The 13,651-nt window shown below is 45.9% G+C and overlaps 1 protein-coding gene across 2 annotated transcripts in view; it reads left to right on the top strand.

Moving 5' to 3' along the window:
• Positions 1 to 13,651, top strand: part of STK4 (serine/threonine kinase 4) — a 119,650-nt gene that overhangs the window by 2,869 nt on the left and 103,130 nt on the right. For both annotated transcript variants that reach the window (XM_038750229.1, XM_038750230.1), the window contains exon 2: positions 10,970 to 11,050. In XM_038750229.1, coding sequence (XP_038606157.1) covers positions 10,970 to 11,050 — 81 coding nt within the window. The remainder of the gene's footprint in view (positions 1 to 10,969; positions 11,051 to 13,651) is intronic.

Here is a 13,651-nt window from a genome sequence, read left to right as displayed (position 1 = left end):
GAGGCCCAGAGAAGTGAAGTGATTTGCCCAAAGTCACACAGCTGACAATTGGTGGAACCTAGATTTGAACCCATGACCTCTGACTCCAAAGCCCGGGCTCTTTCCACTGAGCCACGTTGCTTCTACCTCAGATCCCTCATCTGCAAAATGGGGATTAATAATAATAATAATAATGATGGTGTTTCTTAAGTGCTTACCACGTGCCGAGCACTGGACGAGGACTGCGTCCAACCCTACGATCTTGTCTCTACCCCATCGCTCAGAACAGTGCCTGGTACGTAGTAAGCACTTAACAAGCACCACAGTTATGATTAAAGTTTTAACACCCACCCCGTCTCTTGCCTGAGTTTTAGACTGTGAGCCCCTTTTTAGTCTAAAAGACTGTCCCTTTTAGACTGTGAGCCCACTGTTGGGTAGGGACTGTCTCTATATGTTGCCAACTTGTACTTCCCAAGCGCTTAGTACAGTGCTCTGCACACAGTAAGCGCTCCATAAATACGATTGATTGAGTTGAGGGTGATTGTCCCAAGGCTGGTTTAAATCAGGACCCTGGACTCTGTTTTTCACCTGGCCTCTGGTTTGCTCTGTGGCCTTGAAGGAATTATTGCTTCTTCTCTGTGTCTCATTTTCTTATTATATATATATGTTTGTACATATTTATTACTCTGTTTATTTATTTATTTTATTTGTACATATTTATTCTATTTTATTTTGTTAATTTGTTTTGTCCTCTGTCTCCCCCTTCTAGACTGTGAGCCCACTGTTGGGTAGGGACCGTCTCTATATGTTGCCAACTTGTACTTCCCAGGCGCTTAGTACAGTGCTCTGCACACAGTAATCGCTCAATAAATACGATTGAATGAATGAATGAATGAATTTTCACTACTTACATGGAACGTGCTGAGGCGAGCCTTTGCCAACTCTGAAATCCCTCCTCTAGACTGTAAACTCATTGTGGGCAGGGAACGGCTCTACCAACTCTGTTGTCTTGTCCCCTCCCAAGCGCTTAGTACAGTGCTCTGCACACAGTAAGCACTCAATAAATACCATCGATGGTGAGGATGACCACGGTGATGACCGGTTCCTTGGGTAAAAAGTGTTCTGCTCCATCTTGCTAGAAAGCAGGAAGTTTAATTAGCTTCTAAAAGCCGAAAAAGCACTTTGGAAAAAAGAAATGTTTTGTGTGAATGAGTTGGGCAGCGAAAGCAGGAAAGTGGGAAGTGACTGGCAAAGTAAGAAACACATAACACATTGGCGAGATTTGTAGGGGGTAGAAGGTGGGTGAGATAGCTTAATTATCCAGTTTGGCATCGCTTCCCAAACTCCCACACTGCTTCCCAAAGAGGAGCAGCGTTGCCTAATGAGTAGAGCTTGGACCTGGGTTCTAATCCTGCCTCTGTCGTGTGTCTGCTGTGTGAGCGTGAGCAAGTCACTGCACTTCTGTGCCTCAGTAACCTCCCCTGTAAAAAGGGGATTAAAGACTGAGCCCCATGTGGGTCATGGACTGTGTCCTTTCGGATGAGTTTGTATCTCCCAGCGCTTAGTACAACGTCTGACATACACTAAGCCATAATAAGTACTGTTAAAAAAAAAAAAAACCTCTCTGGAAAGTCTTTCTAATTCACGGTACGTGGATGGTTTTGCAGACTTCGCTGAAGCATGCTACATCGCTAGTTATAAGCAACAAATTTTTGTCTGAAATTTAGGCATTGTTTTTCCCTTCAGGAGTGATGTCTCCATCCAAGGGATAAAGAAAGGGATCAGGCATCAGAGTTCTTTTCCTCAGTCAGGCTGTGTAAACTTGGGCAAAGCAGTTAGCTTCTCCAGGACTCAGTTTCTCCATCGGCTTATGTACATGGCTGTAAATAATGTTGGCATTTGTTAAGCGCTTACTATGTGCAAAGCACTGTTCTGAGTGCTCTTACCTCCTTCCCTTCCCCACAGCACCTGTATATATGTATATATGTTTGTACATATTTATTACTCTATTTATTTATTTTACTTGTACATATCTATTCTATTTATTTTATTTTCTTAGTATGTTTGGTTTTGTTCTCTGTCTCCCCCTTTTAGACTGTGAGCCCACTGCTGGGTAGGGACTGTCTCTATATGTTGCCAACTTGTACTTCCCAAGCGCTTAGTACAGTGCTCTGCACACAGTAAGCGCTCAGTAAATACGATTGATGATGATGGTGATGGGAGGATACAAAGTGATCAGGTTGTCCCATGTGGGGCTCACAGTCTTAATCCCCATTTAACAGATGAGGTAACTGAGGCTCAGAGAAGTTAAGTGACTTGCCCAAGGTCACGCAGCAGACATGTGGTGGAGCTGGGATTCGAACCCATGACCTCTGACTCCCAAGCCCGTGCTCTTTCCACTGAGCCACGCTGCTTCTCTAGTACAGTGCCTAGCACATAGTAAGTGCTTACCAAATACCATAATAACCATTATTATAATAACGTATTTATATCCGACCCGATTTTCTTGAATCCACCCCCATGCTTAGTAGTAATAATAATAATGATGGTATTTGTTAAGCGCTTCCTATGTGCCACGCACTGTTCTGAGCGCTGGGGGAGATACAAGGTAATTAGGTTGTCCCACGTTGGGCTCACAGTCTTCATCCCCATTTTACAGATGGGGTAACTGAGGCCCAGAAAAGTTAAGTGACTTGTTCAAAGTCACACAGCTGATAAGTGGCGGAACCGGGATTAGAACCCACGACCTCTGACTCCCAAGCCCGTGATCTTTCCACTGAGCCAAGCTGCTTCTCTAGTACAGTGCCTAGCACATAGTAAGCGCTTAACAAATACCATAATAACTATTATTATTAGTAAGATCTGTCTCCGTCTCTAGCCTGTAAACTCAATGTTGCCATGTAATGTGTTCAACCAACTCTGTTTTAATGTACGATCCCTACCGCTTAGTACAGCGTTCTTGTCCACAGTAAGCGCTCATCATCATCAATCGTATTATTGAGCGCTTACTGTGTGCAGAGCACTGTACTAAGCGCTTGGGAAGTACAAGTTGGCGACATATAGAGACGGTCCCTACCCAACAGTGGGCTCACAGTCTAAAAGTGAGTACCATTGATGGTGGGATGAGGGGAGTGAGCTCAGTGGGGAACTTTCAGGTTCTTTGCATTAAAAGGGCAAAGGGGAAGGAATAGTAATACAATATTGGTGCTTTCCACAGAATATAATGCCGCCGAACTGTGGGAGGGGCAGAATGGAGGGGTAGGGAAGTGGAGGGGAATCCTTTGAATCTATTTTATTTTGTTAGTATGTTTGGTTTTGTCTCCCCCTTTTAGACTGGGAGCCCACTGTTGGGTAGGGACTGTCTCTATATGTTGCCAATTTGTACTTCCCAAGCGCTTAGTACAGTGCTCTGCACACAGGAAGCGCTCAATAAATACGATTGATGATGATGATGATGAATCACTAGCCAACACGCCGTGCCTTTCACGTCATCTCAGCCAGTTTTTCCTAAATGCCATTGAACCGCATATGTGAAGTACTGAATTTTCTTCAGTCTTTTTACTTTTTGGCCCGACGTACATTTCAGAAAAGCAGCCCCAATCCCTGCTTCCTGTTGGTAGCCAGGGAAACACTTGGTCTGTGAGTTTTGATCTGTGGTCTATGGCTCTGCCACTTGTCAGCTGTGTGGCTTTGGGCAAGTCACTTCACTTCTCTGGGCCTCAGTTCCCTCATCTGGAAAATGGGGATGAAGACTGTGAGCCCCACGTGGCACAACCTGATCACCTTGTATACCCCCGGTGCTTAGAACAGTGGCTTGCACATAGTCAGCGCTTAATAAATGCCATTATTATATATTTTTTCAAACACTTAGTACAGTGCTCTGCACACAGTAAGCGTTCAATAAATACGATTGATTGATTTGAGGCAGAGGAGGACCAATAGGATTCGGTATCTTTAAGAAACATCCCTTGGTTGATCTCTGGACCGAGATTCATTCATTCGTATTTATTGAGCGCGTCCCGTGTGCAAAACCCTGTACTGAGCACTTGAGCACTTTACTAAGCGCTTGAAATTCAGGTTTCCGGCCTGCTTAGTAAAAGACCTGCCAAGGTGTAATCGGTGGGGTGGGCCTTTGTAAACTCTGAAATCCCCCCTCTAGACTCTAAGCTCTCTGTGAGCAGATAACGTGTTCTCCCAACTCTTGTATTGAACTCTCCCAAGCGCTTAGTATGGTGCTGTGCACACAGTAAGCGCTCAGTAAGTATCTAGAGGATGACCAGTCCTCTAGGCTGTGTGATTGTTGTCGATCTACTGATTGTTATCTTTTACTCTCCCAAGTGCTTCGTACAGTGTTCTGCACGCAGTAAGCACTCAGTAAATGCCATTGATTGAGTGGTGACCAGTATGTACAGTATGAGAAGCAGCGTGGCTCAGTGGAAAAAGCACGGGCTTTGGAGTCAGAGGTCATGGGTTCAAATCCCGGCTCCACCACTAGTCAACTGTGTGACTTTGGGCAAGTCACTTAACTTCTCTGGGCCTCAGTTCCCTCATCTGTAAAATGGGGATGAAGACTGTGAGCCCCACGTGGGACAACCTGATCACCTTGTAAATTCCCCAGCGCTTAGAACAGTGCTCTGCACATAGTAAGCGCTTAATAAAAAAAATGCCATTATGTACAGCAGATGTGACTGTCATCATCATAATAATGGCACTTGTTAAGTGCTTACTATATGCCAGACACTGTACTAAGCCCTGGGGTGAATACAAGCAAATCGGGTTGGACACAGTCCCTGTCCAACATGGGGCTCACACTCTCAATCCCCATTTTACAGATGAGGGAACCGAGGCCCAGCGAAGTGACTTGCCCAAAGTCACACAGCAGGCACGTGGCAGAGCCGGGACTAGAACCCGTATCCTTCCGACTCCCAAGCCCGGGCTCTAGCTACTAGAGAAGCAGCGTGACTCAGTGGAAAGAGCCTGGGCTTTGGAGTCAGAGGTCATGGGTTCAAATCCCGGCTCCGCCACTTGTCAGCTGTGTGACTTTGGGCAAGTCACTTCACTTCTCTGGGCTTCAGTTACCTCATCTGTAAAATGGGGATTAAGACCGTGAGCCCCACATGGGGCAACCTGATCACCTTGTAAACTCCCCAGCGCTCAGAGCAGTGCTTTGCACAAGGTAAGCGCTTAATAAATGCCATTATTATTATTACTACGCCATGCGGGGTTGTAGTGGTGATGGTGGCATCTTAGTGTCATTTGTAAAAGACTTTCAGAGGATAGTGTGATTCAGAATGGACCCAGGAGTCCCTTTTAGGTGGAAAAGGCCTATTTGAATGTGGAAATTTAGGGAGCTCTTCAAAGCAGCCCCCAGTGAGAAGTGACTGAGTAATTTGGTGAAGATTTTCGTATTTGGTGAAGATTTTCGTTGGCCAAGTTCAGTTACGGACGGGCATGCCTTTCGTCCCTACTTGACTGAGTTTCTTTTGTTATGCTAAGCTATCTCTATCAGATGGAGAGCGTTTTACATTTATGTAAGCACCTGAGGGTCCTCTTTTCAGGGTGTTATCTGCTTTTCCTTGATTTGAGCTGTTGAGATGAGTCTGATTTACTCATAAATACGATTTGAATGAATGAATGTACCCAGAAGGAAAACTGTGTTCCACCCTCCCTTCTCAGAGCTGCTTTGTGCAGAGATGTTGTAAGTGATACTAGAATTGAAAGGGAAGAAATTTTGCCTTTTAAAAACTTTACTCGGGTCAGTTAACTGTATTCCTGTCTTAGCCCTTCCAGATAATCTGAAAGGGTGAGGGGGCCTGTTTTATTAACTTTGGAAATGCATATCGAATTGAAGAGGACTTTTCTTGATTTAAGTCCCATGCTATATACTCATGTGGGAAGATGAGCTTTGGGGAATTCGTTCTGAATTATTTTCAATTCCTGGCAACTCATTTTCCCCCCATGGAAATGATGGAATTGGTGGACCTTGATCCTTTTGTATTTTGAGGTGTGTGAAACTCCCTAGGCAGGCATACGAAACCCAAAAATAATGAAAGTGATTTTTTAATTTGTATTTTTTTTGGTATTTAAGTGCTTACTATGTGCCAGGCACTGTCCAAAGCTCTGGGGTAAATACAGGCTAATCATTCTGATTTAATGTATCGTCCATTGTTTATACGGTGGAAACGAAAAAACAAAAAAAACCTCAAGCCTTTCCAGAAGAACCATGTTTCCCATGTGGAACTGGTAATAATCATAAGGGAGAGTTTGGTCAATGAAGTTCCATATTTCTTAGATATACTTCTCTATTAGAACCCAGGTGTTCAGGAAGGGTTTCATTTACATTTTGAAACTGGGAGTTTTGGTGATACCATGGGTAGTCATACTTCGGGACCTTTGCGATAAAGGTCATAACGTGGGTCGACCGCTGGAATTTTCTGCTTGGGTTTTCCAACCTCAGCAGCCCTCCTCCATTTCTCGTCAGAATTAATCCTGTTGTGCACGTTGAGGCTTTCCCTTTACAAAAGAAGGCTGCGAAGAGACGACTTATTTCACCATTTCCTGAGTTCATTTTTCTTTGTTGTGAAGAAGTTTCAGGAAGCCATTGTGTAGAGCACATGTGAGCCCGTTGTTGGGTAGGGGCCGTCTCTATATGTCGCCGACTTGGACTTCCCAAGCGCTTAGTACAGTGCTCTGCCCACTGTAAGCGCTCAATAAATACGATTGAATGAATGAGTGTACCCAGAAGGAAAACTGTGTTCTACCCTCCCTTCTCAGAGCTGCTTTGTGCAGAGATGTTGTAGGTGATACTAGAATTGAAAGGGAAGAAAGTTTGCCTTTTAAAAACTTCATGCGGGTCAGTTAACTGTATCCCTGTCTTAGCCCTTCCAGATAATCTGAAAGGGTGAGGGGGCCTGTTTTATTAACTTTGGAAATGCATATCGAATTGAAGAGGACTTTTCTTGTTATAGGTCCCATGCTATATACTCATGTGGAAAGATGAGCTTTGGGGAATTGGTTCTGAATTATTTTCAATTCCTCGCAACTCATTTTCCCCCGTGGCAATGACGGAATTGGTGGACCTTGATCCTTCTGTATTTTGAGGTGTGTGAAACTCCCTAGGCAGGTATACGAAACCCCAAAAATAATGAAAGTGATTTTTTTATTTGTATTTTCTTTGATATGTAAGTGCTTACTATGTGCCAGGCACTGTCCAAAGCTCTGGGGTAAATACAAGCTAATCATTCAGTCGTGTTTATTGAGCACTTACTATGTGCCGAGGAATCGATACTAGTACTACTCAGGTTGGATTTAATACTTATCCACGTGGGGCTCCCAGTTTGAATCCCCATTTTACAGATGAGGTAACCGAGGCCCAGTGAAGTGACTTACCCAAGGTCACACAGCAGATAAGTGGCGGAGTCGGGATTAGAACCCAGGTCCTCTGACTCGCAGGCCTGAGCTCTCTATTAGGCCGCGCTGCTTCTCAAGGGATAAAGTCAGATTTCCCACTGTGCGTGGCTTCACTGTGTGTTTTCGGAAGGAGCACCGTTGAGGAGTTTGGGAACGTCATTCAGGCAACTCACATCTGTTTGTATCGCGGCATCCGAAGAAAGTGTGTGTGTACGTTGTGTCTCTGCAGTAAATAAGCGTGAGGTTCATCACGGACCTGGCCCCCACCTCTTTGGAGTTTTATGTTTTGAATTTTTATGTTTGCAGAATCTCTGCCCCATAGAACTGAATTTATCCCCTCCAAAACTTGGAAGAGTCAAGTACAGCAGCAGCTTGGCCTAGTGGAAAGAGCCCGGCCCTGGGAGTTAGGGGACCTGGGTTCTAATCCCAGCTCTGCCAATTGTTTGCTGTATGACCTTGGGCAAGTCACGTAACTTCTTTGTGCCTCAGTTCCCTCAGTTGTAAAGTGGGGACTAAATACTGTTCTCTCTCCTACTTGGACTGTGAGTTCCATGTGGAACAGGGACTATGTCCAAGTTAATTGATTTGCACCTACCTCAGAGCTTAGAACAGTGTTGGACACATAGTAAGCACTTAACAAGTCTTTGGAGTCAGAGGTCAGGGGTTCAAATCCCGGCTCTGCCAATTGTCAGCTGTGTGACTTTGGGCAAGTCACTTAACTTCTCTGGGCCTCAGTTACCTCATCTGTAAAATGGGGATTAAGACTGTGAGCCCCCCCGTGGGACAACCTGATCACCTTGTAACCTCCCCAGCGCTTAGAGCAGTGCTTTGTACATAGTAAGCACTTAATAAATGCCACTATTATTATTATTAATAATAATAATAATATTAAGGCCATCAGAAAGTTTATTGATTTCTCTCTCTCTCCCTCTCACCCTCTCCCCCACTCTCCCTCCCTTCCTCTTATGTAGTCACCATCTAGTACATTGCCTCAGGGCATCTGTGGAATTAAAGAGATTATTTAAAGGGAAAAAGAGTTTCCTTTATCAGATTTCAAGGACTCTCAGACTTTAACAGTGGGAAAGTCACGTTAGTTGTGGAAAAACACAGAGTAATTCCTGCTCAGACTAGTTAAATCCTGCACCTGTCCGAAGGAGAACGGGTGTGGAAAATGAGATTCATTCATTCATTCAGTCGTATTTATTGAGTGCTTACTGTGTGCAGATCAATCAGTCAATCAATCGTATTTATTGAGCGCTTACTGTGTGCAGAGCACTGTACTAAGCGCTTGGGAAGTACAAGTTGGTGACATATAGACACGATCCCTACCCAACAGAGGGCTCACAGTCTAGAAGGGAGATGGGGGCCTGCCGGAGGTGTAAAGATCAGGAAACTGAGGAAAAAAATAAATAAAATAAAGGCAGAAAGACCAAGACAAAGAAAGGGCTCAAAGGGGAGTGAGGGAAAATTGGTTGGACCAGATTTTCTTGTATCCACCCCAGCACTTAGTACAGTGCCTGGCACATTGTAAGCACTTAACAAATACCATAATAATTGTTATTATCTTCCCGATTTCCTTTATTTCCCTCACTCCCCTTTGAGCCCTTTCTTTGCCTTGGTCTTTCTGCCTTTATTTTATCTATCATTTTCCTCAGTCTCCTTATCTTCACACCTCCGGTAGGCCTCCGTCTCCCTTCTAGACTGTGTCCATCCCTGTCCCACATGGGGCTCCCAGTCTCAATCCCCATTTTACAGATGAGGTAACTGAGTCCCAGGGAAGAGAAGTGACTTGCCCAAGGTCACACAGCAGGCAGGCGGCGGAGCTGGGATTAGAACCCATGACCACCTGGCTCCCAGGGCCGGGCTCTAGCCGCTATGTCAGGCTGCTTCCAGATGGAGACGGAGGAGGAGTGGGAGGTCAAAGAGAGGCCCGGGGGAGGCCAAGATGGAGATGGAGGGAAGCGGGTTAGGAGAGGGCGGAAGAGCAGAGAAAGTGGTGACACATTCACGCCTGCAGACAGACATCGGGTCCCACAGACACGGAGATTCTTCTGTCCCCGTCGCCTTTGTCACGTCTGTGGCCCGGAGTCTTAGACCGTGCCAACGGGCTCCTCCACTTAGCGGTGGAGGGAGCCCCGCTCTTAGCATCTGGGCAGCGGGTACCCAAATCAATCAATCAATCCATCAATCGTATTTATTGAGCGCTTACTGTGTGCAGAGCACTGTACTAAGCACTTGGGAAGTACAAGTCGGCAACACATAGAGACAGTCCCTACCCAACAGCGGGCTCACAGTCTAGAAGACTTCACTTCTCTGGGCCTCAGTTACCTTATCTGGAAAATGGGGATTAAGACTGTGGGACAACCTGATCACTTTGTAACCTCCCCAGCGCTTAGAACAGTGCTTTGCACATAGTAAGCGCTTAATAAATGTCATTAAAAAAAAAACCAAAAAAAAAACCGCAATGCGTTTCAGTTTTTATACCAAAATCACAAAATGTTTCTCTTGGGTGTCTCTCCGGCTGGGTTATTGCATCACGTTATTGATTAGACATTTTGTTTCATCTCTTCAGTCTTGACCTCGAATGTGCTTGTTTTCGGTACATTATTGCTAATACTAACCCAAATGCCCCACCCCACCCCCAAGTACAGCTTCACCGGTGGCCAGGAAGTGGCCTTGTCAGCTGTGGCAGCGCAGCCCATCTTTTAGTTTGTTTCTTTTGGTGTTTAAGTGCTTACTGTGTGCCAGGCACTGTACTAAGCACTGGGGTAGTTACAGGATAATCGGGTTGGACACAGTCCAGGTCCCACATGGGGCTCACAGTCTTCATCCCCATTTTACACTGAGGCCCAGGGAAGTGGAGTGGTAAACACTTAACAGATACTCTGATTACAGATGAATAATATTCATTCATTCCATCGTATTTATTGAGCGCTTACTGTGTGCAGAGCACTGCACTAAGCACTTGGGAAGTACAAGTCGGCAACATATAGAGACGGTCCCTACCCAACAACGGGCTTACAGTCTAGAAGGGGGAGACAGACAACAAAATCAAACGTGGACAGGTGTCAAGTCGTCAGAACAAAGAATAATAGTAATGATGGCATTTGTTAAGCACTTATTCATTCAATCGTATTTATTGAGCGCTTACTGTGTGCACAGCACTGTACTAAGTGCTTGGGAAGTGCAAGTCGGCAACAGATAGAGACAATTCCTACCCAACAACGGGCTCAAAGTGTAGAAGGGGGGAGACAGACAACAAAACAAGTAGACAGGCATCAATATCATCAATAGAAATAGAATTATAGATAGATACACATCATTAATAAAATAGAATAATAAATGTGTACACATATATACACGAGTGCCGTGGGGCAGGGAGGGGAGTAGAGCAGAGGGAGAGAGTCGGGGCGATGGGGAGGGGAGGAGCTAGAGGAAAAAGGGGGCTCTGTCTGGGAAGGCCTCCTGGAGGAGCTGAGCTTGTCCCACTTGAGTCCCTCTGGACTCTCCGAAATAGTGCCGATCCCTACTAATGTAGGAGTTACTCGAGTGACGACCAGGTTTATTTCTCCCTTTGCAGGCAGCTGAAAAAGTTGGATGAAGACAGCTTGACGAAGCAACCAGAGGAAGTGTTTGATGTCCTGGAGAAACTTGGAGAAGGGTAAGGGTACCGTGTTCACCTAGAATAATGATGTTGCTATTTGTTAAGCGCTTACTTTGTGCCAGGCACTGTATTAAGCGCTGGGGTGGATACAATCTGCCCTTTCCTCTCCGTCCATACCGCTACCACGTTAATGCAGTCACTTAGCCTCTCCCGCTTGGATGACTGCAGCAGCCTCCTGGCTGACCTCCCAGCCTCCTGTCTCTCCCCACTCCAGTCCATCCTTCACTCCCCTTCCCGGATCATTTTTCTACAAAAGTGTTCTGGTCATGTCATTCATTCAATCGTATTTATTGAGCGCTTACTGTGTGCAGAGCACTGTACTAAGCACTTGGGAAGTACAAGTTATGTCATCCCTCCTCCTCAGAAAACTCCAGTGGTTGCCCATCCACCTCCATAGCAAGCCAAAGCTCCTCACCATTGGCTTTAAAGCTCTCCATCACCTTGCCTCCTTCCTCACCTTGCTTCCCTCCTTCTACAACCCAGCGTGCACATTTTGGTCCTCCGACCTTCTCACTGGGCCTCCACCTCTCCTGTCTCACTGTCCACATCCTGCCTCTAGCCTGGAATGGCCTCCCTCCTCAAATCCGCCAGACAGATTTGACAAATCTGCCAAATTCACAGCCTTATGGAAGGCCCATCTCCTCCAAGAGGCCTTCCCAGACTAAGCCCCGCTTTTCCTCATCTCCCACTCCCTTCTGCATCTCCCCAACTCTCCGCCTTGGCTCTTTCCCCTTCCCACAGCACTAAAGTACATATCTGTAATTTTTTTTATTTGTGTTGATGTCTGTTTCCACCCCGCAAGACTGTAATCTCGTTCCGGGCAGGGAATGCCACTCTTTATTGTTGTATTGCACTTTCTCAAGCACTTAGTTCAGTGCTGTGCACACAGTAAGCACTCCAACTTGTGGGCCACAGGGTTTTTAAACACAAAATGTGTCAGTAGCGATGATTATAATATAATTCTGGTACTTGTTTAATGCTTACTATGTGCCAAGTGTTGTTATAAGCACCAGACAGAAGCAAATGGGGTTAGTCACAGTCTCTGTCCCACGTGGAGCTCACAGTCTTAGTCCCCATTTTTCAGATGAGGTCACTGAGGCCCAAAGAAGTAAAGTGATTTGCCCAAGGTTACACAGTAGACCTGTGGGGGAGCGGGGATTAGAACCCGTGACCTTCTGACGCCCAGGCTCTATCCATTACACTATGCTGCTTCACGTATTAAGCCCTGGAGAAGGGGTAAATGCAAGATCATCATCATCAATCGTATTTATTGAGCGCTTACTATGTGCAGAGCACTGTACTAAGCGCTTGGGAAGTACAAATTGGCAACATCTAGAGACAGTCCCTACCCAACAGTGGGCTCACAGTCTAAAAGGGGGAGACAGAGAACAAAACCAAACATACTAACAAAATAAAATAAATAGAATAGATATGTACAAATAAATTAAATAAATAAATAGAGTAAAAAATATGTACAAACATATATACATATATACAGGTGCTGTGGGGAAGGGAAGGAGGTAAGATGGGGGGGATGGAGAGGGGGACGAGGGGGAGAGGAAGGAAAGGGGCTCAGTCTGGGAAGGCCTCCTGGAGGAGATGAGCTCTCAGCAGGGCCTTGAAGGGAGGAAGAGAGCTAGCTTGGCGGATGGGCAGAGGGAGGCCATTCCAGGCCCGGGGGATGACGGGGGCCGGGGGTCGATGGCGGGACAGGCGAGAGCGAGGTATGGTGAGGAGATCAGCGGTGGAGGAGCGGAGGGTGCGGACTGGGCTGTAGAAGGAGAGAAGGGAGGTGAGGTAGGAGGGGGCGAGGTGATGGACAGCCTTGAAGCCCAGGGTGAGGAGTTTCTGCCTGATGCGCAGATTGATTGGTAGCCACTGGAGATGATCAGACTGGGCCCAGTCCCTGTCCCACATGAGGCTCACAGTCCATCTTATCCCCATTTTGCAGATGAGGAAACTGTGGTAACATGACTTTCCCAAGGTCACTCAACAGGCCACTAACCGAGCTGGGATTATTAGTCGTGATTCCCATACACAGTTGAGGTACGGCATTGGAAAATGTAGTTCTGGACAGAGTTGCGACAGTGTGAATTTACCCATGATTTTCTCCTCAGCCATCAAAAATTGGATCAGCAAAGCAGCGTATTCAGGCGCTTAGTACAGTGCTCTGCACACAGATAGCGCTCAATAAATACGACTGAATGAAATTCAGTGTGGAAATCCAGCGGACCAAAATGTTCTTGAAAGAACGGAGGGTGATGATTATACCGTGAAAAGGAAGCAGCAAGGCGTAGTGGTTAGAGCATGGGCCTGGGAGTTATGGGTTCTAATCCCGGATCTTGGGCAAGTCAATCACTTCTCTGGGCCTCAGTTCCCTCATCTGGAAAATGGGGATTCATTCATTCGTTTATTCAATCATATTTATTGAGCGCTTACTGTGTGTAGAGCACTGTACTAAGCGCTTGGGAAGTACAAGTTGGCAGCATACAGAGACGGTCCCTACCCAACAACGGGCTCACAATCTAGAAGGGGGATAAGCTAAGTGTTTGAATCAGCATGGTAGCACTTTGAATGGAGAGCAGATTGTGACTGTGA

The sequence above is a fragment of the Tachyglossus aculeatus genome, chromosome 8 (genome assembly GCF_015852505.1).
Source record: "Tachyglossus aculeatus isolate mTacAcu1 chromosome 8, mTacAcu1.pri, whole genome shotgun sequence".
Classification (NCBI taxonomy): Eukaryota; Metazoa; Chordata; class Mammalia; order Monotremata; family Tachyglossidae; genus Tachyglossus; species Tachyglossus aculeatus.
Note: the sequence above shows the minus strand (reverse complement) of the source record. Positions and strands in the feature narration are given on the sequence as shown.